Source organism: Myotis myotis, unplaced genomic scaffold (assembly GCF_014108235.1).
Source record: "Myotis myotis isolate mMyoMyo1 unplaced genomic scaffold, mMyoMyo1.p scaffold_m19_p_15, whole genome shotgun sequence".
Taxonomy (NCBI): Eukaryota; Metazoa; Chordata; class Mammalia; order Chiroptera; family Vespertilionidae; genus Myotis; species Myotis myotis.
Genome location: NW_023416319.1, coordinates 8,196,160 through 8,220,256, shown reverse-complemented (window position 1 = coordinate 8,220,256; position 24,097 = coordinate 8,196,160). Strand labels below are relative to the sequence as shown.

The 24,097-nt window shown below is 45.5% G+C and overlaps 1 protein-coding gene across 20 annotated transcripts in view; it reads right to left on the bottom strand.

Moving 5' to 3' along the window:
- ABLIM1 (actin binding LIM protein 1) overlaps positions 1-24,097 on the bottom strand; it is a 247,649-nt gene that overhangs the window by 98,736 nt on the left and 124,816 nt on the right. For 19 of the 20 annotated variants that reach the window (XM_036335882.1, XM_036335897.1, XM_036335880.1 and 16 more), the window contains exons 2-4: positions 18,901-19,035; positions 6,604-6,787; positions 4,473-4,582 (exon numbers count right to left, since the gene is read on the bottom strand). In XM_036335882.1, the coding sequence (XP_036191775.1) occupies positions 4,473-4,582; positions 6,604-6,787; positions 18,901-19,035 (429 nt within the window). Of the gene's footprint in view, positions 1-4,472; positions 4,583-6,603; positions 6,788-7,413; positions 7,505-18,900; positions 19,036-24,097 lie in introns of those variants that run through there. The other variant, XM_036335894.1, reaches the window with a different exon arrangement.

Genomic DNA, 24,097 nt, shown 5'->3' with positions numbered 1-24,097 from the left:
GTGGAAAGGGTGATTGTAGACAGCAGCCCACTCACGCTCAGGTGCCTGAAATAGACAGGAGCAGCGTAGGAAATGACAATCCAAGCCCTACTCCCCACGCCCTAGGGCAGTGATGGCGAACCTATGACACGTGTGTCCAGTGATGGCGAACCTTTTGAGCTCGGCGTGTCAGCATTTTGAAAAACCCTAACTTAACTCTGGTGCCGTGTCACATATAGAAATTTTTTGATATTTGCAACCATAGTAAAACAAAGACTTATATTTTTGATATTTATTTTATATATTTAAATGCCATTTAACAAAGAAAAATCAACCCAAAAAATGAGTTCGAGTGTCACCTCTGACACACGTGTCATAGGTTCGCCATCACTGCCCTAGGTTGTCACACACAGACTCCCCCGCACCCACCTCCTTAACCCTAGGGAACCCAGTCCTGCCCTTCTAAGTGAATTCATGGAGAAAGGAGTTGAATTAAGCTTTAGAGAAGAGTGTGTAACCTGGTAGAATATAATGTCTCCAGGGCACACATTTTATTTCTAAAGTATGGATCAGCTAGACATAGGCAATTGATTTTGTTATTGATAGTAAAAGCAATCTAATTAATGCTCGCCACAACCCTTTGAGATAACTTACTATCATCTCCGTGTTATAAAATGGTTATTGCTTATTGAATTCAAATTGCATTAGACTAGATGCAGCAAGTTTTAATTAATTCAGGGGCAATAATCCATAATTGAAGTTGTTTGTTTCTATGAATAACTTCCTGATGGTTTCCATTCATCCAATCTTGCTGTAGCAGGAGGCGGCGGTGCAGGTAAACAGTGCACAGCCCCGCAGGAAGGACACGTGGATCATGTGCCAGCAAGTCAGGTCACCGCGCCGAGGCTCCGCAACCCCAGCTTTGAAAATCAGAGAGCGATACCTACATGGTCAAATCAATACCAGGGACGGTAATAGCCTCTGGCGCCAGACGGCCGGGGTTTGTGTCCGGACCCACCACTTAATGTCCGTGTGAGCTTGTGCGCATCATTTAACCCCTGCGACCCCTGGTCTCTTCATCTGTGAAAAGGGGATCTGTGATGGGGACCAAATGAAGATTTGTAGAGCAGTTACACAGTGCCTGATCCACAGTGAGTGCTATGTGGGCGTTGGATAAGGAAACTAAAACAGAAAAGTTAGAAGAGCAGGAGCAACGGAAAGCGCACCTCTACCCAGGAAGCTCCAGCTGAGACGATTTTGGATAAACGATGGCTTCCGTCGGCCACGCTTCGCCTCCTCTCTCCCTCTCACGCTGCCTTCACCTGCTCCTCGGTGACTACAGAAAACCAGCCCCGGGATGTGAAATGAAACGGCGGTTCAGAAGAGCAAACTCATTTTCCAAAGGACATTTCAGAGGAAAAAGAGGCCCTTGGCTCTCTGCTACATTTCCTCGACTCTGTGAACATTAGCGAGAGAGTTTCATTTTTGCTTTTATGTAGGAAGCTTTGCCATTTTAAAAATTGAAAGAAAGAAAAATGACTCAAAGGGACATCAGGATGGTTTTAAAGAACCAGGCACTTCTTCAAGAACTGCAAGTAGCAGCCAGTGTTTTCTAATCACGCCCCAGTAAATTTCAGAAACTTGCTGAAAACTCCCCTGCGCTAGTACTCGCGGGCCTGCCTCGTCGGCGTATAGTGCATGTGTGTATCCACATATAAGAGCTCTCTTTTTGGCAGACATCCACGCCCACATGCCTCATAAATGCTATTTGAGTACTTACCTAAATAGACAAGGACTTGTTGAAAAATAACAATGAACTGATCAAAGCAGTTGCGTAGGATTGAGATTTCATCCATGTGCAAGGGAAAAATATGATTTGTTCTAACAATTTGCACATAAGCAACAATTATTATATCTGCCATTAGAGATGTGATGAATTTGAGTAGGATACATTCTACAATTAAAATTTTTATTCCTTTTAAAATATATATGTATTTTTATTGATTTCAGAGAGGAAGGGAGAGGAAGAGAGAGATGGAAACATCAACGATGAGAGAGAATCATTGATCGGCGGCCTCCTGCATGCCTCACACTGGGAATCAAGCCTGCAACCCAGGCATGTGCCCTGACCAGGAATCCAATCGTGAGCATCAGCCACTGAGCCACACCAGTTGGGCTTTATTCCTTTTTTTATGCACATAACATGTATGTCATATGAAAATAGAAAAGAGGGATAAAGCAAAAAACAAACAAAAAAACAACCAAACACTTTAACAAACATTGGAATAACCATTTTGGTAGAACTGTGACTAGGACACAGGATCCCGAATTGCATGGATGGAGAGGACGGGAAGCCTTTAAAAATATCCCACTTTTGTTTCTCAATCCAAACCATGAGGAATGTCAGATGAAACAAAAGAGAGAGTTCCAGATCAGGAACCCAAAGACCTGCCTCTAATCCGACCTGTTAGTGGGTAGCGAGAGTATGCCTGCGGGCCTCAGTTTCCCCACCTATCAAGAACAATAGTTGGACTAAAGGACTCCACAGAATGTGAGGACACGGCCGTTCTATTATAGGCCCATGGACACGATGCTCTTTCTCACCCTATCCTGGGACTCATAAAATCCTTTTTAAAACATCTTTATTGTTGAAAGTATTTTATATATATATCCCTTTCCCCCCGCCCCCCCAGTCTTGCTATAGCAGGGAGGCTGTGGCAGGTAGAAAGTGCACAGCCCTTCTACAAATTCCCCCACATAACCTGTTCCCACTTTTTTCAGCTCCCCTCCCACCCCCCACCCCAGGCCTTCACCACCCTATTGTCTGTGTCCACGAGTTAAGCGTATATGCATACAAGCTCTTTGAAATCCTTTTTCTTAAAGACTTGGAAGAATCCCCCCAATGTTGTTGGTAATGTTCTTTCAAAGCAAGCCCTCCCACACCGTGGGTGGCTAGTCCCACTGCAGTCACCTTCCCGATGACCTGCTTGGGATAGAGCAGGTGAGGACAGTGAAGGACTCAAAATCCTACTAGGGTCCAGGCCTGCGCTGCTCTGTAGCCATGGCTCCACCCAGGCTGCTCGTGCTCCTCTGCCGGGCACAGACATCCTCCTGCGAAGGACCCGGCCTTGTTGAATAAGGTGACTAACACTTATTTTCTTCTTCCCTCCCAGTGGCCAAAATCCAATCTCTATGCAAATGCTTTGGTCAGAACATTCTTCTTTTTAACGGGTACCAGGATTCTTCTCCGTGAACAGGAAGATTTGGACTCGCTGTTATGAACGGCATAGCGTTCCTCCCGAGGAGAAGTAGCTGATCTCATTCGTCTGTGCTGAGACCAGCAGGGCATAAAGGCGTTTTTACCCCCAGGTCTCCCAAGGACTGGCGAAATCCACCAAAACCAAGGCTGACCTCTCGCCCGTGTCCTCATGCCCCAGGGGAGAGATGGCGGTAGAGCTTCCTTGTCTGGAGCCCAGAGTTCAGAATACACCTCAAAGGTTCACTCACCTATTCACCGTTATTTACCAGAAGGAATCGTGCAATTGACCACTATTTTTATTTGGGGGAGGGTGGTTTTCTTGGGATTCTCACAGGTCAGACAAGCCCTTGTCCCAAAGAATTACACATTCCCCTGGTTGACCCCTATCAGTGCAGCCCGTTAGCCTTTCTCTTCCTACTTTCAATTTCTCCCCATGTTAGGTATTTTTGTGTACCATATGCATTTATTATCTATCTGCTGCCACCAGAAAGCAAGCTTTTAGAGCAGTGGTTCTCAACCATCTGGCCCTTTAAATACAGTTCCTCATGTTGTGACCCAACCATAAAATTATTTTGTTGCTACTTCGTCACTGTAATGTTGCTACTGTTATAAATCGTAATGTAAATATCTGATATGCAGGATGGTCTTAGGCGACCCCTGTGAAAGGGTCATTCAACCACCAAAGGGGTTTCGACCAACAGTTTGAGAACCGCTGTTTTAGAGGATGCCGACTTTGTTCTGTCCACACCTATGTCACCAAGGGGAACAATACACATCACAGGTACCCAGCAAATTATCTATCATCCAATGGCTAAATGTCAGAACCCCTCCAGGTGAATAAAGAATATTTAAGGGTCAGTATAAATCATCTCATTAGCTTTAGGCCCAGGAGATAGTTAATACACAGAGACATCAATTATATCGCCACCGAATGCTCTCCCATCTCAACCTCTGAGACTCGAGATGGCATTTCCAATGTAAAGTTTTATAACTCCCTGTCCCTCCTTTACTGTCAAAAGGCACAATTTAATGTCCAATTCTATTTATGTCTTGTTGCAATAAAGGAGATGCTCTTTATTGCATGGGTTGCAATCAAAGCTTCATGTTTTACAACTGGAAATGCCTTAGACAGTATTACTCTCAGCCCCAGCTAAGTTTCACTAAAAGAAAGGCACCCGCCTAAGCTACCTTTGAGCCACGAGGAACCCATGCCAACAGGGGCTGGGACACTTACTGCCGGAGCAGGAGGCTTCTTTAGGGCTGGACGACATCGGCTGGGCACAGAGTTGACAGAGGCAGTCTCTCCCGTTGAACGTGACGCGGTCTCCGGGTGGAAACGGGCGCCTGGGGGACAGAAGGACATGGCTTGGCAGGTTATCCCAGCGATTTCACTCCTGTTCCTTACGCCTCTGCCTGCTGCCCTCCGGTGCCAAGTCCTTACTTGGAGAAGCACCAGCCCAAATGTCTGAAATACCATCGGAACCAAGCCGGCCAGCTGGACACGGTCCAAACACACAAACGTGCCTCAATTTGAGAAGGGAGAATGCGCTGCGTCTGCGGGCACCCAGAGAGTAAAGGGAATGAATGAGTCACCTCTGCTCACTAGTGGGGGATGTTCCAACAAGTCGCTCAGCGGGGCGCACACAGTAAAATTTTCCAAATGGAAAACCCTTCATGAAGAAACATTTCAATTGCCATACATTCCTATTCAGGCTTAAGGCCCCTCCCCAGGAGAGCTGGTCACAGGTCAAGCGTTAACGCTTTCAGCTCCCAAGACCTCTGTGATAAATTCTGCTGATTTAGACTTTGTCCTGGACCTCTGAATGGGTGATGGGAATGGATCATTGTGCCGGGTGGGACCCGGTGTCTCTGGTGGAGAAATATGACAATGCCATAAATATCTGTTTAAAAATTACTACTAGTTTCTTTCCAGAAAGAAAATATCCTTTCCCATGAGACAGTCATCAATAACAGCACATTTTGCAAAAATACTGCCTTCTGCATATATGGTACCAGTTTCTTCTGCAGGCAGATAGCATTTTGACAAAATCATGCATGAACAGCCATAGGTCAGCTTCCATGCCTCCTTACTTGCGCTAGGCCAAGGTGCCAATTATCTCCATCAACATGGGTTTTCAAATGTGTGATTGTCTTGATGGGAAATGGGAAGCTCACAAGCAAAACAGCCCCGCACACCTGAGTCAGAGCGATTACTTAAGGACAAAGTCAAGCTTCTTGATGTGAGTTTTGCTTTCACGACTGCCATCCCTCCTGAAGTCGCCCTTGGGCTGCCTCACAGTGGCAGTGAACTGTGAACTGTGATACACACACAGGGAGTACATTCGGACTTAACACCACGCCACCCGTGGCTTGGTGCCAGTCGCCGAGGAGCGTGTTAAATGCTCTACCCCCAAGTTTTAGAAATGCTGAGTTGTGGTCGCCTCTCTTCTCAGGGCTCAGTGTTCCTTTCCATTGTTCAGATAAGGCCCGGAGAGGGTCAGCGACTGGCCTGGATGGATCAGCTGGGGAGGCCAGGTGACAGGCAGGTGCAGGGGATGTCCACCAACTCAGAACCTCCTTATGATAGGAGTCAAACCCAACTTAAGTTCTCTAATGTGTAGCACTCACCGCAAAACAATCAAAGCACATTTTCCCACCCACACTCAGTTTCCTCTCTCTGACTGATCGTTTTAATCAAGTGAAGTTAAGATTACGCTGTAGATGATAGATGACCAGGAGCAGGGATTGGCAAACTTTTCTCCTAAAATACCAGCTCATGGATATTATTTTGTTTTGTACTAGGTGGATCATATGATTTTTGTCACAACTACTCAACTCTGTCACTGTAGCTTGAAAGCAGCCATACATGATTCATCAACAAATGGGTGTGGCTGTGTCCCAATAAAACTTTATTTACAAAAACAGGTATTAGGTCTAATTTGGAGCATGGTTTGCCCACTCTTGCTCTATGAGACTACTTTAAACACACACACACACACACACACACACACACACACACACACGTGCGCGCACACATGCACACAAGAACTGCTACTTCCAAAGAAGCTTTATCTTCCTAATCAGTTATGTCATTTCCTCCCAATGTTTCATTGCTTAAAATCTTTTGAGACCTAGAGCTACTTTCAGACTTGGTTTCAAGCCACTCAATGTGAGTCTTATTATTTAGTAGAAGACACCATAAATTATTTTTTGACAAAGGCTGCTAATACAGTAGAAAGATAAAGGAATCTAAGGACACATCAGAAAAAAGAATATTTTAAGACTAAGCACAATTCAAGACTCCAGGAGGCCATCCCAAGCATCGGCAGCAGAGCCCAGCACTCTGCCGGGAAGCCCTCACTTACTTGCAGATGGTACATGCGAAGCAATTGGGATGGTAGGTCTTGCCCAGGGCAGTCACCACCTCTCCTTCCACAAACTCCCCACAGCCATGGCAGCGTGTCCCGTACATCCTCTGGTAGTCCAGGGTGCAGAGATACTCCCCGTTCTTTATGAAGAAGCCACCTTGGGCCAGGTCACAGCCGCACACTGTGGAAAGACAAGTTCACATCCGGTTATGTTGTCTGTCCAGCTGCTGAGACAGTTGCCCTCTGCATGCTGTTCACTTACTCTATGATCTCAGTGGTTTGGGCTTAGGGGAGGGGACTGGTACAAAGAGCTATTTATTGTTGGGCTCTGATCTCTCTCTTGCCTCCCTCCCCTTTAGTTTCCTATCCTTTGGGAGCGATGCAATATCTCAGACCAGTAAACTCCACTGGCCAGGTCTCAATGTCTTTTGTGGTATGTCTAAGATTCAGAGATAATCAAACGGTCTTGGATGGAACGATACTCTTAGTTCATGGTGTCTTAAATATGAACCAAGCTGTCCCTGGCAATGCCATTTAGGAAAGGTGCCTACTGCTTGCCCACACAACTGCTTTGTTTGAGCCAAGATTGTAACTGAGCTGAGTAATAAATTCCCACTCTATGAAAAGCAGTAGTTGAAATGTCCAATGTCTATTTTTTCACACTCTGGAAATACTTTCTCATAGCTATGGAAAATTTAGACGTTTAATTTTCTCTTTGTGCAGTAAATAGGAAAAGCCAATTATTTATACATGATAGAGTGAGAGATAAAAATGAACAGGCAGAAGAGGAGAGAGAAGGGAACTTGCCCAAGAGAAAACGATCGCTCAGGACCTTAACACATGCAGAAGAGGATGCTTCGCTGTGTCTGGATCCTGCTGTCTTCTTTCAGCACTGCAGCTGTGGGTTATGGAGACGGGGCAAGGAAGCAGGTCCTGGGATGCCAGGGGCTGAGGCCCGGTGTCCATGTTCAGACAAGACCAGTGAAGGCCACAGTAACTTGTCCAAAACCAAAGCCTCAGGCAGCCACTGCTGAAGGACCGGGAAGCTACGGCCAAAGCTGGAAACCTCCCATCTTAACCCCCCAATTCCCAAGGTTGGGTGATGCCTGTACAATCAAGGGCCTTAGGCCAAGAACCCAGGATGCTTCTTGGTTATTCCTGCAAGCAGCTAATAGGCACTCAGTTGGTGTACGAAGGAGGTGAGTTCAATCACTAAATTGCTTGCCTACTAGAATTCTTTCAGGGTCCAGACTACTTCCCATGACTCATGAACACACCTAGATGAACTCGTGCTGACTACAGGGACATTCTGATGGAGCTAACTACTCCCCCACCTTCAGTTACCAGACTTCACTAATTGCAAACGATTAAAGATAGTCAGGGTGACGTAGAGTCTACAAGCAAGCTGTCCACTGGGGATCCATCAGCCTATGTTTAGATCAACACTCCACAGCTATGACCTCCTTCTTTGTGATTTACAATCAAGTAACCCAAGATGATAGCCGAAGTCCATCACGCCTGAGAATGACCACCCTATAAATACTACTGTGATCACATCACCTGGAAAACAGCTCATTCACCACCTGCTGCCTCCTCTAACCTGCCAGGGTCCCCACTGTTCTCACATCTGCTTCATCTTTACCAAATGGGTCCTGTGGGTTGAGGGAATGCAAATATGGACTAACCTCATCCTGACTACAAATTCCTTTAACAGCAATAAACATAATCTTGGGTTGGGGGAGAGAGGAAGGGCTTGTAGAATATCTCAGAGATTTTTCTTCAATATTCTTCTATGTACCTATCTTATTTTTCCACAGGGTGACAAAGCACTTTATGGATAAGAGTCCTCATCTTTACTTCTTTTGATCCTTCAACCATGCTGTGTAAGCAATTTTTGAGATAAGTTGAATTGAGCCTCAAATTTGACGGGTTCCCCTGGATTCCAACCTTCAGTGACATCATTTGCTTTTCCAAACTTTCTTACTTCTCAAAGTCATGAGAAGTGAAAAAAGAATGCATTTGAACTACTATTAATTCCCTTTATTCTCTCCTCCAATCCCCACAAATTTTTTTTTTAATTAAAGTTGGTTGGTTTTATATTAACAGCTTAGCAAATACTTTTAACTTTTTTAAAGTGCTTTTAAAAATACTCTTGCACAAAGCAAAACTTTCACATCCAAGTGATCAAGAAGTCTCAGTTAGTAAAATCAAACTTGAGTAGAGTTTTTGATTTTTAAAACTATTTAGATCTTTAACTTTGGGTGCTCTACTTGTCTTTGCTTTAGTTGAAAATTAACATATGCCCAGGGAAAAGCAGAGACCCCTTTCATTAAAAATTATATATATCTGCCAGTGACGGAGATTAATTGCTTCCTTCTCAGTGACCAATTATTTAAAACATGTGCACCACGCAAGGCCCCTCTGAATCTTGCTGCTTTGCCGTCACGAAGGTGTGGCTACAACAGCCATCTGCCTTGAAGATGTTAAGGTCTTGAATTAATTTACTGAATACTATTAACTAGTTAAGTAGGAATATGTACATCTAAGCAATTTGATGTAGAAGTTGAGATATTGTAACAGGCACATTTAAAAGTTTTAAATCTTAAAGAAACAATAATAGGAGCTGCCTGTGTTGTAAAACTCCCAAGGAACAAAGCACAGAGGTGCCAAGTAAGGATGAAAACAGAACAGGATTTTCGTGACACGAACAGGGCTGCAGTAGCAGCAATCTTGTCAACCTTCTAAAAAACAGTTAACACTGACTGTTGGAATTAATCCACATTTAGGAGAATAGGAAATACTTAAAACTCTGCCCAAAGGCCGGCTGGGGGTAAAATGCAAAAGACATTTCCTTCATTGATATGAGTAGACCAAACACCTTTGCTGGGCGGCCACTATCATTTGTGTTTTCACCAATTCATACCACCAAAGGAGGAAGGGACATGACACAGCCACGATCAATGTGTTCAATTTAGTTTTGAGCAACACAAGAATTTTAATTGGGGGCCAGGAGTCTTAGGCGGGTCCTTTCTTCTCTTTTCTAGAGCAAGTGCCAGCGGGTTAGCCCATCACAGGGCAAAGGGAGTCCTTCTGAACCTGCTCAGGGAAGTGGAGGCTCCAGGACTGGGACCTGTGTTACACCTGCTGTTTCCGGTGATCAGGGCCAGGTGCTCCCGAAGTGCTACTTGACCCACCTGCCTGGGCCAGCACCCTCCCTGCTCCTCCCAGCCCCAGGCACTGGAGCTGGGGGTGGGACAGATGCAGGGCATGGAACTCGGAAACACTCCCTGGCGGATCGGTCCTGTGATTACCAGAGACTTCCCATCCTCTTCCTCCATCCTCTACTCCAACTCCATTTTAAAATAATTTTATTTCATTCGAGATGTTATTCTACTTATTTCCTCAAACTCTTTTTTCATAGAACATACTGAGGTAGACTTTCACATCGTGCCTTCCCAAACCACCAAAAATTCCACGGTGTGTGGGGTCTCCTTGAGTCAGTCTTTGGTCTGGAACCCAGGGCAGTCTGTTTGAAAGCATCAGGCACTGAAGCTCAAAAGAGCCACACCCTGCAGCCCAGAGCCCAAAATAGCCGAACAGAGACTCGTAAACAATACGGTGAGGGGGCAGCTTCCCGCCAGAAATAACTACTTGCTAATGTGTCAGCCTGGAAGCTAATACTAACCCTCAAAAAACATACTGTGATGGTTTTTCACATTAACTTCTCAATGCCCATACATTTCAATGACCTTTCCTGGGAAAGAAGATGCTGAGACGCCCAAACAGATGGCAAAAGCGGGCCCCCAAGGCAAGGGCTGTATTTAACTCGGAGCCTGAATTTACAATAACAAGTGAAGAGAATTGGTTGGAAGGGAATCATTTTGGCATCTCTTTTATCAAAATCTTTGACTATGTACTAAGCTTGTTTTTAACACAAGTAACACTTCATGTACAAACAGCATTAATTCTAACCAGCTAAAATAACAAAGAGATCACCCAGAATGATATCTCTCAATGTCCTTTTTTTTTTTTTTTTTGCCTTCTAAGATTTGGCCCATAACACAAAAACAGGTTTTAACGTCTTCCATGCCAGCACAGATTACTTCAGTAACCAGAAGTACCAGGCACAGGGCTGCCAACGTGCACAGGGAGAAATAAGAGCTGGCCGTGTTCATAGGACCTTACTTACCCCAGGCAAACTTATCTCAAAGTAGCCACACGTTGGAATTTTGGGTCCAGAGGTATAATTTGGGTTTTTGTTTGTTTGTTTCTGTTAATACTCACTTGAGGATATTTTCCCATTGGTTTTTAGAGAGAATGGAAGGGAGAGGGATAGACAGAGAGAGAAAAAAACATCAATGTGGTTGACTCCCACACTTGCCTCGACCAGGGCTGGGCAACCGAGGTGTATGCCCTTGACCGGAATCGAACCCACAACCCTTCAGTCACAGGGCAGCATTCTATCCATTGAGCCAAACCGGCTAGGGCATCCATTGGTATATATTATTCAGATCTATCTTCTCTCCAACCCCCTTCCCTGTTCGGTCCCCAGAAAGATCTGCATCATGTGTCTCTGCCTTTTATGAACTTCCAGGCTCCCAGGAGGCAGCCTCAGTGAGAGCTACCTGTGTGTCTATAAGCTGAGCCGAGAGAACAGATGAGGGCACAGACGCAGTGCTCTCTTCATCAGCAGCCACAGAAAGCAGAGAGCACGGTGTCTATTAACCCTCCTCACGGGCTCTTTACCTCTAGTTTCTCTCCTGCCCAGCCTCCTCTGCTCACCTCCTGAGACCACTGTATCAGGTGGCTCCCCTGCTCTGCTCTGCTAAATGCTTTGACCTTGCACATGAGGCTCCGCATCTTCCAAATGTTCATGTCAGTCTTCCTGAACACCCCACCAGCGCTTTGCTCCAATCAACCTGACCTGCCACCCCCTGCCGGACGGACACCTCCTCTCACCTCCTGCCTGTGCCAACCCCACCCAGCCTCCCTGGCTGCACTCAAGGTTGACCTCCTGATGAAACTGACCGCTTCCTCCAGTTCCCCAGCTCCGATTCCTCAGGGCTCAGAACAACTACTGACATTCAACTCATATTTAATATATATTGTCTTGTACCTTATACTGCCCTTGTGATTTTCTCTTGGTTTCAATGCAAGTTTATGAAAGGCAGAGACAACTTCTTATGCCATTTTAGATATTCTACAATACTTAGAGAGATGGCAAATTATTGTCCCTATCCCCTGATTCTGTATCGCTTTAAACCAGGCTTGGTGTCTGGATAGTGGGGGGGGGGGGGGGCAGTTCCTTTAGCTCCGCATAAGGAAAGGGCATTTGGGCATGACTTTGAGCCAGCAATCCTGTCTTTGCTTCTGAAAGTACCTCGCTGGCATCAAGATCGTCATGCCAAGGTAGTAACTCTGCCTGCCCCCAACTTCTTGAGTCTTACTTAAGATTGAACTTCCTGAGCCACTGGAACTGACGGCAACTCAACAACTCAGGAATCCATTTCGGTTCACAGGTGCTACGCAGGGTCAGACAATGCCCTACTTTGTGTTTAGCAGAACCGAGAAGGTCCTGATTACAGAGAATAAGATTGCAACTGGTTAAGTGCTGCATGATTGAAGGTGCATGGAAAGAAACTAGAATGGGATCACAGGGTAGCAACGGGAATAATTAAAGGGCTGGGAGAAGGGACTTAAAGTGAATGAAATTGGGATTAGACTGAAGAAAAAGAGGCCAGGGTAATAAAAGCCTTTGAGTATATGGTGGGTTATTTTAAGGAAATCAATGATCAGCTCTTTTCCATTGAGGGAGGGCAAGATGGGAAAAAGTTTATTTTACACGTACCAAGAGATGTAAGTTAGAAAAGCTAACAGACATACCACAGAGGTGACTGCAGATGAGAACAGCTTTCTGAAAGAAGCTGTGCCCCATCTGTGGTTAGGAAATATTCAGGGTAGAATAAGTGGCCTTTCTAACCAGGATAGCAAGCTGATCTTTCCGGATATGGACAATGTGATCATGTTACTCTTCTGACTAATATCTGTAGATCAAATCACAGGGATTCTATCAAAATGACGAGAACATCAAATTCATCATTTTACCACTTTGAGTTAGTTCTTATACCAGATAAATCAGATAATATAATTTTACTTTAAACAAATATCTAAATACAGGAAACCCTTAATCTCTATATTCAACCCTCCACTTTTCATCCATTTTACTCCATAAAATTCCTTGCATTTTATAAACGCATGTATTCTACATGGAATGATCGTGACCTGTTAAACGCCTCACAAAACCCTAAGGTGGCAAAAGTGGAAAGTTCTCTGATAGCTGGGATGTTTTCCCCAACCCCTTCACAGAACTCAATCTTTAAAGAATAATTCTTAAAAATATATTGCAATTCACTGACATTAGAAGTTGTAACCTGAATTTTCTAATCGTTTTAGATCAACACTTTAAAAATAATGTTAATGTTCATGGGCTCTCTTGATGGTGTAAACATTATAGAGGCCCAGGGATTTTAACAATCAATCAAAAGGTAGCATTTGCCACACCTTTTAACACATAGTTAATTAAGACTCATGTTGCTTAGTGGCACTAGTCTCTCTTAAAACAGAACTCTCTGAGGATTTCTGCCGCTCCAATGCCACCTAGATGGAAGAGTGTACATGATCTGATTCTATTTTTACATGATCTGATTTTTCGAAATTTCTATAGACACCCAATGTTCAGATGTCTTTTAAAAACTATGTGGCTATAAATAACATACAACACTAGTTCCATTTTTGAAAAGGAATAAAGTTACTATAATTAATGTTTAAAATGCCATCTTTCAAATGATGATGGGAACATCACGGTTCCATTCGTTTCTGGTAGAAACTTCCTTGTCCAAATGAAGGCCACTGTCAGCTCTAGCCACACCCGTCTTCACCATCCACTGCCTTGAACGAGGCAGCCCCTGCCCCTGCCCACAACTAGCCCGCTCCCCCTTTCCAGTCCTGGGCAGGTGAGTAAGCTCTCCGGAGCATCTGTGCTTCACCACATCTCGTCTCCTTGGCAACATCCCCAGACCACTGAGTGCTAGGTGGTCTCTGCAGCCTTGACCGCTCACCTCCACCTGTCCTGCTACCAGTCACGGTCCACTAGTAAGCACACTACTTGCCACCAGATCGCAGGTTCTTCAGGCATAGGTGCTGTGTCATGTATGCCTTTAGCCCTCCATAGTCTAGCACAGCGAGCGGATAGATGATAGATGCTCTATAAACATTTCACTTGGCAAAGACCATTAAGTATTGATATTCTCAGGTTTTATGCAAAAATTAAGTGACTTTTAGCATGGAAAGAATGCAAACCTGCTTTTGGAATTATGAAGTCCACGTTGTTGACTTTTTTACTAGAAGGAATTAAGTGGTTGTTGTAATTCCCTCTTTTATCTGTCAGCTCAAACTTCTCTTTCTGGAAATGGGGGTGCGGGGAGCCTTCCCTGACCACCTGCCCCACCACAGACACACCAAGATCCTCCTGCTGCAAGTTCACATTGTTGCTCATGCACCTCCTTTCATTTTCCCTTTATTGCACCAACCACAGTGGTAAATCATACTTGTATAATTATTTCATTGTCTGATTAATATTCAGGCTGTGATAACAAAATTTGGGTGACTTATAAACAACAGAAATTTATTTCACACAATTCTGGAGGCTGGGAAGTCTAAGACCAAGGTGCTTGCAGATTCAGTGTCTGGCAAGGGCCTGATTCTTGGTTCACAAATGGCTATCTTCTCTCTGGGTCCCATGGCAGAAGAAATAAGGGACCTCCTTTTATTAGAGCATTAATCCCCTCCATGAGGGCTCTACCCCCATAATCTAATTATCTCCCAAAGCTCCACCTCCAAATACCATCACATGGGGGATTGAGTTTCAACATATGAATTTGGGAGGGAATAAAATAATTCAGTCTATGGCATATCCCTTTGAACTTATGGGTGCAGAAAACTATACAACAGAGAGTTCTATACCCTTTCTTCTTTCAAAATTCATAGGACATATCTAGATACCATGACTTTTCCATCTCTAAATTACTAGTCAGATATGTTTGGAACATACATTTTAATAGCTACTCTTTAGCTGAGCATTTCATACCTAAATTTTACATTGAATGAAGCTGTTCTACAGAAAAGTCTAATTGCTGGGAATTTCATAGGCCACCCCACCACCTGGTTAATTCTGCCTTCTATCCAAGCTTTTATGCCATTATTTGATATAATTATTCAGTTATATTTACCTCCTACTAGAGAGTAAACTTCTTGAGGGCAGAAATTTTTATCTGTTTTGTCCATTGTTATACCCAGTGCCTACCAGGGGTGGGCAAACTTTTTGACTCGAGGGCCACAATGGGTTCTTAAACTGGACCGGAGGGCCGGAACAAAAGCATGGATGGAGTGTTTGTGTGAACTAATATAAATTCAAAGTAAACATCATTACATAAAAGGGTACGGTCTTTTTTTTTTTAGTTTTATTCATTTCAAACGGGCCGGATCCGGCCCGCGGGCCGTAGTTTGCCCACGGCTGGCCTAGACTGATGTGGTAGGTGCTCAATAAGGTGAATGAATGAATGAACAAGCAAACTCATACAACTTAACAAAAGGAAGACAAACAACCCAATCAAGAAATGGGCAGAAGACCTAAACAGACACTTCTCCAAAGAGGACATACAAATGGCCAAGAGACATATGAAAAAATGCTCAATGTCACTAATCATCAGAGAGATGCAAATTAAAATGACAATGAGGTATCACCTCACACCTGCCAGAATGGCTGCCATCAATAAATCAACAAATAACAAATGCTGGTGAGGATGTGGAGAAAAGGGAACCCCAGTAACTGCTGGTGGGCATGTAGACTGGTACAGCCATTATGGAAACCAGTGTGGAGTTTCCCCAAAAAAGTAAAGTGGAACTGCCATGTGACCCAATAATCCCACTTCCAGGAATATATCCTAAGAAACCAAAAACACCAATCGGGAAGAATATATGCGCCCCTATGTTCACAGCAGCATTGTTTGTAACAGCTAAGATCTGAAAACAGCCAAAGTGCCCATCAGTATATGAATGGACAAAAAGCTGTGGTACATTTACAAAATGGAATATTATGCAGCTGTAAAAAAGAAGGATATCTCACCCTTTGAGACAGCATGGAAGGACCTGGAGAGTACTATGCTAAGTGAAGTCAGTCAGTCAGAGAAAGACAACTATCACATGATTTCACTTATATGTGGAATCTAAAAAAACAAACAAATTGACAATCAAAATAGATCCAGAGACATGGAAGAATGCAACAGACTGAGGATCCTCAGAGGGAAAGGGGTGAAGGAAGGGAAGAGATCAACCAAAGAACTTACATGCATATATGAATAACCCACGAACATAGACAATAGCGGGATGAAGGCCTGGGGAGGGGAAAGGAGGGGAGGAGGAAGTAAGGGGTCAATGGGATAGGGGAGGAAAGGGTCATCTGTAATATTTTCAACAATAAAGATAAATTTTTAAAAACCATACTTTTCTTTGGAACTCGAATATTAATGTTTCCAATGGCATAGCTTGTCAACTAGATTGATGAAATGCTTCCTATGACGTATGCTCTCAAATGGTTACTAGACAGTAACATGATCTTCTGAAAAGAAGGAGTGTAAGTGAAGCTATCGATCATGGACTACAGAGCTACACGTCTGTCTAGCAGATACAACAGATAAGAGCACTGAAGGCTGTTTCATATTGACAGCATGAAGCAAAGTATATAGTACAACTTTCCTACACAAATAACTTGCATTCAGTCCTTAAATATAAACTAGAAGAGAAAAAAGCAAAGAAGCACCCCTTCTCCCCGCTGATGGGATTAAACAAAATTGTCTCCTAACACCTTGATGTACTGAACAGTGACCACCCACACCTGGGACTAATGCTTTGTATGTTCAACTACACATACAGACTGTATTGATTTCATACCAAATCTACCCCTCGAGACATGTCTCAGGAAATTTCTGAGCACAAAGTAAAGCAAAATATAATTCTTGACTCCAAGGTAGTTGAGCTGGATGTAACCGGAAAATATTTACTCTCTGACCTGCTATCTCAGAGGCTCCCATTCGGTACTTCGGGTTCTATGCACATAGACAGTTATGTGCATATGGAATCAGCGGACTTCAGACCTGGGTCCATTTAAATAGCCATGGTCTAGTCTTTTTATGTTACAGACAAGAGCATGGAGCCCCAGGGAGACAGGGGACTTGCCTGAGATCACAGAGCTGCTTCGTGGCAATGGCAGGACTCCAGCCACACAGAGTCTCAGCCCAGTCAGCACCCTGGGTGTGACTCTGGTGTTTCCTGATGGCTGCCTTAAGTTGCCTGAAAACTGGGGACTTGTCGTACTTCTCACAGGGGTTCTCAGGCGGACTGGGGACTCTCTCGAGGGTGCATTACAGCCTTTGGTAATCTGTGTCATGTTCAATGGGAATTAAGCTCATGTCCCCTTCCCTTTGCATCTTCTCACCCGAGCTCTATGCTTGTGCTCTTTCTCCTGAAAAGATGATGCTCAATGCAAGAAACAGGACATCAGAAAAGCCCTGTCTCTCCTTTGTCCATGTATTTGAGGGTCTCTAGGCAGCCTGGAGTCTGCTTGACAGCCCCCCGGCCATGGAGGGCTTAAGATAGCAATGCTGAGCCCTGTACCTAACAGACTTAAAACGAAACACGGTTTCCAGGGATGAGGTTGGGTACCACGTGCAGGGTGCAGAGTAAAGAGGCAGAGTGGGATTACAGTTGCCCCTCTTCTCTCTCTCTTCCTACATCCCCCACGCCAACCTCAGCCACCCCAACATGCCTTCAACTCAAGTGACCTATTTTTCAAATAAGCACAAAGCAATGTCTCTCTCTCCCCACTCAGCCAGGCTCTGGCCCCAGAATTACAGGTCAGCATATTTGATACCACGATGCCAACAGTTCTAAGCCCCAAAGGGAGGCTTGTTAATGGAAATTGACCTCAAGTTGGTAGCTTCCTGGATGGGATGTATTTTTCTGCTTGGAGGCCTTCCAAGTATTTTTGCTTAATGCTCACTTCTTAATACACACACTACACACACTACACACACACACACACACATCCCACACACTACATACACACACACCACTACACACCATAGACACACACCACACACATACACACACACCACACACTACACACACACACCCCACTACACACACCATACACACACCACTACACATGCATCACCACACACACACACACATACACATACACACACAAACACCCCTACACACACCACCACACACCATAATACACACCGCCACCATACACACACACACACACACACACACACACACACACACACCACACTACACACCATACACACACCATACACTACACACACACACCACTACACACCATACACACGCATCACCACACACACACACACACACACACACACACAAACACCCCTACACACACCACCACACACCATAATACACACCGCCACCATACACACACACACACACACACACCACACTACACACACACCACTACACACCACACACACACCATACACTACACACACACACCACTACACACCATTCACACACCACACACTACACGCACACACCACTACATACCATACACACACCACACACACACCACTACACACCATAAACACATCATACACTACATACACACACACCACTACACACCATACACACACATCAACACACACACACACACACACACCCCACACACACACCACCACACACCATAATACATACCACCACCATACACACACACACACACACCCCTTACACGCCCACCCCACATGTCCCACAGGAGCCAGTGACTCAGCAACCCAACCTTACCAGTCTTCCAGCCCTCCTCTAAATAATAGCTGTTGGGACAAAGTTACTTTGTGGTAGGAATCCCTCATTTCACAGGAAAAATAAAAAGCTCAAAATACATAACTGCATTTTCACGGCTCCCCTATAATTAGTGCCCCCCTCCGAGAACCTGGAACTTCAGTTAACACCCAAAGGCCTGTGCATCCCTGGTGTTGGGGGGACCCAGTCTGCCTGCTGAGTCTCATCCAATCCCACACTAGGGAAGCTAAGTGACTCCTGGGCTCTGAGCATGCTCACTCCTCGTCCGGGAGGCGGTGTGGAGAGGGGACGGGGCAGACCCCAAGGGAAGCACTGGCTGCGACATGCCACGCAGCCAGGGAGCTGGAGGCCCCGTACCTTTGCAGGTGAAACATTTGATGTGGAAGTGCTTGGTCTGGACCCGGAGCACCTCTCCCTTGCACGGTTCCCCGCATTTATGGCAGTGAATGGCGGGCTTCTCGGATGGGTGGTGAGGGTCCTGAGGGTGGGCCACTGGAAGAAAAAGAAAAGATCTAGGTGAGCAGACAGAACTCCTACAACAGGGGTCGCTATGGGCGTGCATAAATATCCCCCTAAGGTTGGTATCAAATGAGCCACATAGTAATGCATCAGAGTGAGCCGAACCCCTCCCCCCCCTCCCCCCAGGCCATCACGCCGGGGATCCGCACATGAAATGAGAGAGCTGTGGCTCTCACAGTCCAGCAGGGAAAACACGGGGCGTGTGCCACTGGGAACCAGCAGTTCTTTCTTCCTCTCAAACTTCTCTAGGCCTTCCTCACTGGGCCATTCACTATGTGATCTTGTCAGGTGCGATGCTTTGTAACAGGTCTTTAAATTCACGGCACTGTACATGCCTGGAGGATGGGAACCATTTCTTAAACTCATGTTTTTTGTGTTTGTTTTTTTTTAAAAAGTACAAACCCATTTGTACTTTTCCTTCCTTCTTCCAGATCCTCAGGACGCAGCAGAATGCTCACGCACCAAAGGATGCAGTCGGTGTTTGTTTAGTTAGCATGTGCTGGCTGGCTTCTCATCTACTCTACCAGAGCCATGCCTGAAGTTCCTTTGGCAACTCAGTTAACCTTCCGGAAGCCTGCTGTGAGCCTCCTGTATGTGCACAGTTCCTGATACACACACTGCAGGCAGTAATTTAAGAAACTAAATACATTAGCAATCACGTGATCCTCTCTGAGCCTCAGTTTCCCCTCCTGCAAGAAAAGGTGGTTGGATCAGATGATGGCAAAGGTCTTTTCAAGCTCCAAAATCACGTGGGACTATCCTCTCAGTTTCCAGAGCGTGGCTGGCCGAGAATATCACCGCTGCCCGGCGTGGGAACAGGACTCACAACCTCCCCTGTACGAAGGGCTGAGAGAGACTTCAGCGAGAGCACACCCGTGGCCTTGAACTAGCCGGGGGTCCTCACGCAACTTGCCGTTCTCCAGCCAGAGAAGGCAGCGGCACTCTCCGCTAGAAAGTGCCTTTTCTGAGTTGGGTCCCTGGCAGGAAGAACCGTGTGCCATATAAGACGGATTACATAAGTAGCTGTGTGAGCGTGATACGGGATAAGAACAATAAACCCCAAATTAATCAACCGACACAAAGAACAGAGATGATTTTTTTTTCTCTCTCAAGCAGTAAAACCGGGTTGGACAGGAGATGGGGGAGAGATGTGGGCAGATATTTCTGAAACTCGATTTGGAAAAGCACCTACGGCCAGGAGCTCACTGTCCCCCAAGCATAATAGCACACTGTTTCCCCTGGCCCACGGTCACGACTCCTTTCGCCTGGAAAGAGTTGGAACAGGACAGTCCAACTAATCCATTATCAGCGACATTCTGAGAAACAAGGTTGTTCTTGTGAGCAGCAGGTGCTGTTTCGGGTTGAACACCTGATCCGGAGTCTCTGTGCTGGCCCCCGGGAGTGTCGGGCAAAGGCACCAACATTGAGCTACCCCTGCATTTCCTTATCTGCCTGCTGGGATCTCTCTTGGAAAGCTGTGTTTGCGACAGAAGCCAGTATGAGCTACAGGAATGAAGGAGGGGCATCATTTCAAGATGTCTAAACAACCATCGACTTTTAATATTCGCCGGACATTAAAAACAGTTTCTGTTAACAATATACACTCTGAGTGCTAGTGGAGAACATGTGAGTTGCTCTTTTAAGCTAATTCCTGCTTCCTATAAGAATGAGGAAACTCATATTTATTGAGCATCTACTACATGCCAGGCATGATGCTAGGTGCTTACATATAAGTTGTTTTATTATACCCACTACCCCCCTCTCTCTTCCACCTTCCCCACTCCCCTGTCCATGAGGTGGGTAATATTGTTATTGGACAGATGAGAAAACAGAGCCTCAGAGACACAGGAAGTGGAAGCTAAAAGAGCTACACCCAGGCCATTCCAACTCCTGAGCTCATGTTCCTCCCATGCTATTTGTCGACATCAAAATATTGTCATTAATCAGGTAATTATTATAAGTCAGGCAATACTTGAGCTGTGCTCCAGCTCAAGCTCAAGTGCAGTTCTAAAAGCAGCAGTAGGTCTCGGCTTACAAAGGAGCAGACACTGTGTGTGATAGTGACGCTGGCTGGACACGGTGCCCAACTGGTGATGCTCAAGGTGGCTGTGCCTACACCCCCAACCAGAACCCTGGGGGCCGCCATGTAGTAAAATTAGCACCATGCAGTTTCCTCAGCCACACTGGACTGAGTGGGGATCTGTTGTTGGAATGAGATCAGGGCATTCCTTTGCATGCTAGGAGCTATTTCCCTTGAGAACTCAGACAATATGGCTAAGCACGTCACAGATAAGTGTGAGAGTGAAGGAGCACTTCACAAGACCATCCTCTTCAGAAAGAATGCTGAGCCCAGTGGATCTCTTGATTACAAGGGAGAATGCATTTCTGGATAAGAACAACGGCACTGCCCTGCCATTTCTCTCGACACTTGAGTTTTTTATAGCGAAGCGGGCAAGCCATGCTGAGTAATGATGAGGGAAGGAAAATATCATTTCACTTCTTGGCTCTTCCCTGTGTCTGAACGAAGGTGCCAGTGCGATTGCTGGCACCAGCCACAAAGGTCAGAATTGGGATCAGCATCTGCATTTTGCAAGCAGTTCCCTTTGGAAATATATATGACACTGCAAAGTCCTCCCTGCCCAGCGGTGACCTCTGTTCTCACCCGAGATAGCAGAGACTCTATCGTGTTCACTTGCCTTTCTTCCCAGCACCCGTCAACCTGGGCAGATGCATATCAGAACCCACCCGTGAAGAAATGGGCTGGCCTGGCCGGTGTGACGCAGTGGTTGTGCATCGACTTATGTATCTGGAGGTCACAGTTTGATTCCCGGTCAGAGCACATGCCCAGGTTGCGGGCTCGATCCCCAGTGGGGGGAGGTGGGGGGGGGGGGAGAAGGAGGCAGCCGATCAATGATTCTCTCTCATCATTGATGTGTCTCTCTCTCTCCCTCTCCCTTCCTCTCTGAAATCAATAAAAAAAAAGAAGGGAAAAAAAAAGAAAGAAAGAAATGGGCTATTCTCATTAGGGAATGACAGAATCCGAAGACCAAAAGAGACGTGGTGTTTATTTCACCCCAACTCAGATCAGTATAGACAAAAGAATCTCTCCTCTCTCTTTCTTAAAGATTAATAAGGAGATTCGTTTTACATAACAGCCTTTGGCAGTTTGGTTAATACCAAAAAGTATGTTCCTTGGCTCAAGTCTTCATTTCTGAAATCTGCTGAGTCAGTTGCAATGTAGGGATGACATTAATTCCACACTCCTCCTATTTGCCAGCTGGCTTCTGTTGCTCATTTTAACTTGATCACTCCATCTTTCAGAGCCTGGGTGGTCCCTACGTTTTCTACTGATAGGGAAAACGGGGAGCAAAGAACTTACATCTCTTCCCCAAAGTTTCCAGGGAGTTATTGGCAGAGGCACACTTCCCAGCTCTTCGCACTGTACCTAGTAGTCAATGATTTACCCTGCAACTCGGGCAGATCCGGTTAAAGCCTTCCATGCCTCATCAATTCGTTGCTAAAATCAGAGCAGTACAATGAAAAATCAAAAGCATGGCTGCACACTTTCTGAAAAATAAGGAGATACATAGGAAGGGCCAAGAGCCTCTTTGCCTGAAAAGGTAGAGCCATCCCCCCACTGCACACGGTCCAATTTGGAGGGATTCTGGGTCCTCAGGTAAAAGAGCCTGCTGCAAGGCTGAGAAGTCTCATGTCTCTCCCAGCACAGGAACCAAAGTTCCATTTGGGGTGCATCACTTTTGAAATGCCTATTTGGTGAGGAGACTGGGGGATTCAGACCATTAAGGAAATCCCAGTAACCTTCGGTGTCCCCAAGCAGAGACGATTACAGGTTGTAAGAGGAAGGCCACAAAAATTAGGCAGAGCCCTTCCTTCTGATCTGGAACCAGCCTTGTCTTGCCCAGGCTACCTCCACGGAGGGACAGACCAGGGAGCTAGACCACCAGAAGCAGAACTCTGAGAATGCATATTTGAGATAAAAGTCTTCTTAGCAGGTGAGTATCCCAAACCTATGACAGCGTTCAGAATGAGTTACAACTTGCCCCAGGTTATCTGAAATATTCAGAATCTCCCAGGTATCAAATTCCCCCTCCCAAGTGCCCTTCTCTCACCACTCCCCCAGTCGGCCTTGGAAACCACACCCGAGCAAGGGGTGCTTGGTGGCTTTCAAAGCCCTTACTGCTGCATCATCTCATTTTACCCCCCCAAGAGCTCTACGAGGCAGGGAGAACGGGGACTGCTGACCCCATTTTACAACTGGACAAACTGAGACTCAGAGGAAGGAAGTGATTCACTCCAGGTGACCCAGCCAAGAAAGAAAGAGTTGGCAGTCAACGAAGGCAGTGCTTGTCACACCCAATCTCCTAATCAATGACGCCGGGAAACTTGCCATCATCCCTGATTCCACCCTCTTCTTCATCTCCCACCCAATTTGGTCAACTCTCACATCTCTTAGTCACCCCTTCTCTCTCCGCATGAGTCCAGCCTCAATCCCGTGTTCTCAGATTGCTGAGTTTCCTACTCCCATGGCCCCTTCTTCTCCAATTCAACATGTAAAGCACACTCCACCCCCCACCCCCAAAGTGTGGGCTGCGCTTGGTGACTTCTTTCCAAAGAGGATGGTATGGGAAGCGGGGGAAAGGTAACTTTACACTGGACGAGGCTGACAAACACTACCTCCGCCAGGTGATCAAGGTCAATTCCAGCAGCAACAGTCATGTTGACAGTATGTGCCTTTGACATGATGTCATGAAAACTGGCTCTTTGCCTCTGTGATCTTTCTCCCAAAATAATCCATAGTCCTAGTCTAATCATGACAAAAATTCCCCAAGCGGGGAACATTTGACAAAAACTGGATCGGTATTCTTCAAAACTGTCAAGGTCATCAAAACAAGGAGAGAAGTCCTCTTGTCACTTTTTTTAAAAGACTCGGTCATTAAGCAGAAACCAATCTCACCAGCGGAATATCATTTTGTGATTGCAAACCCAGACCAGTCCTAACCAGAAATCGTCCCCC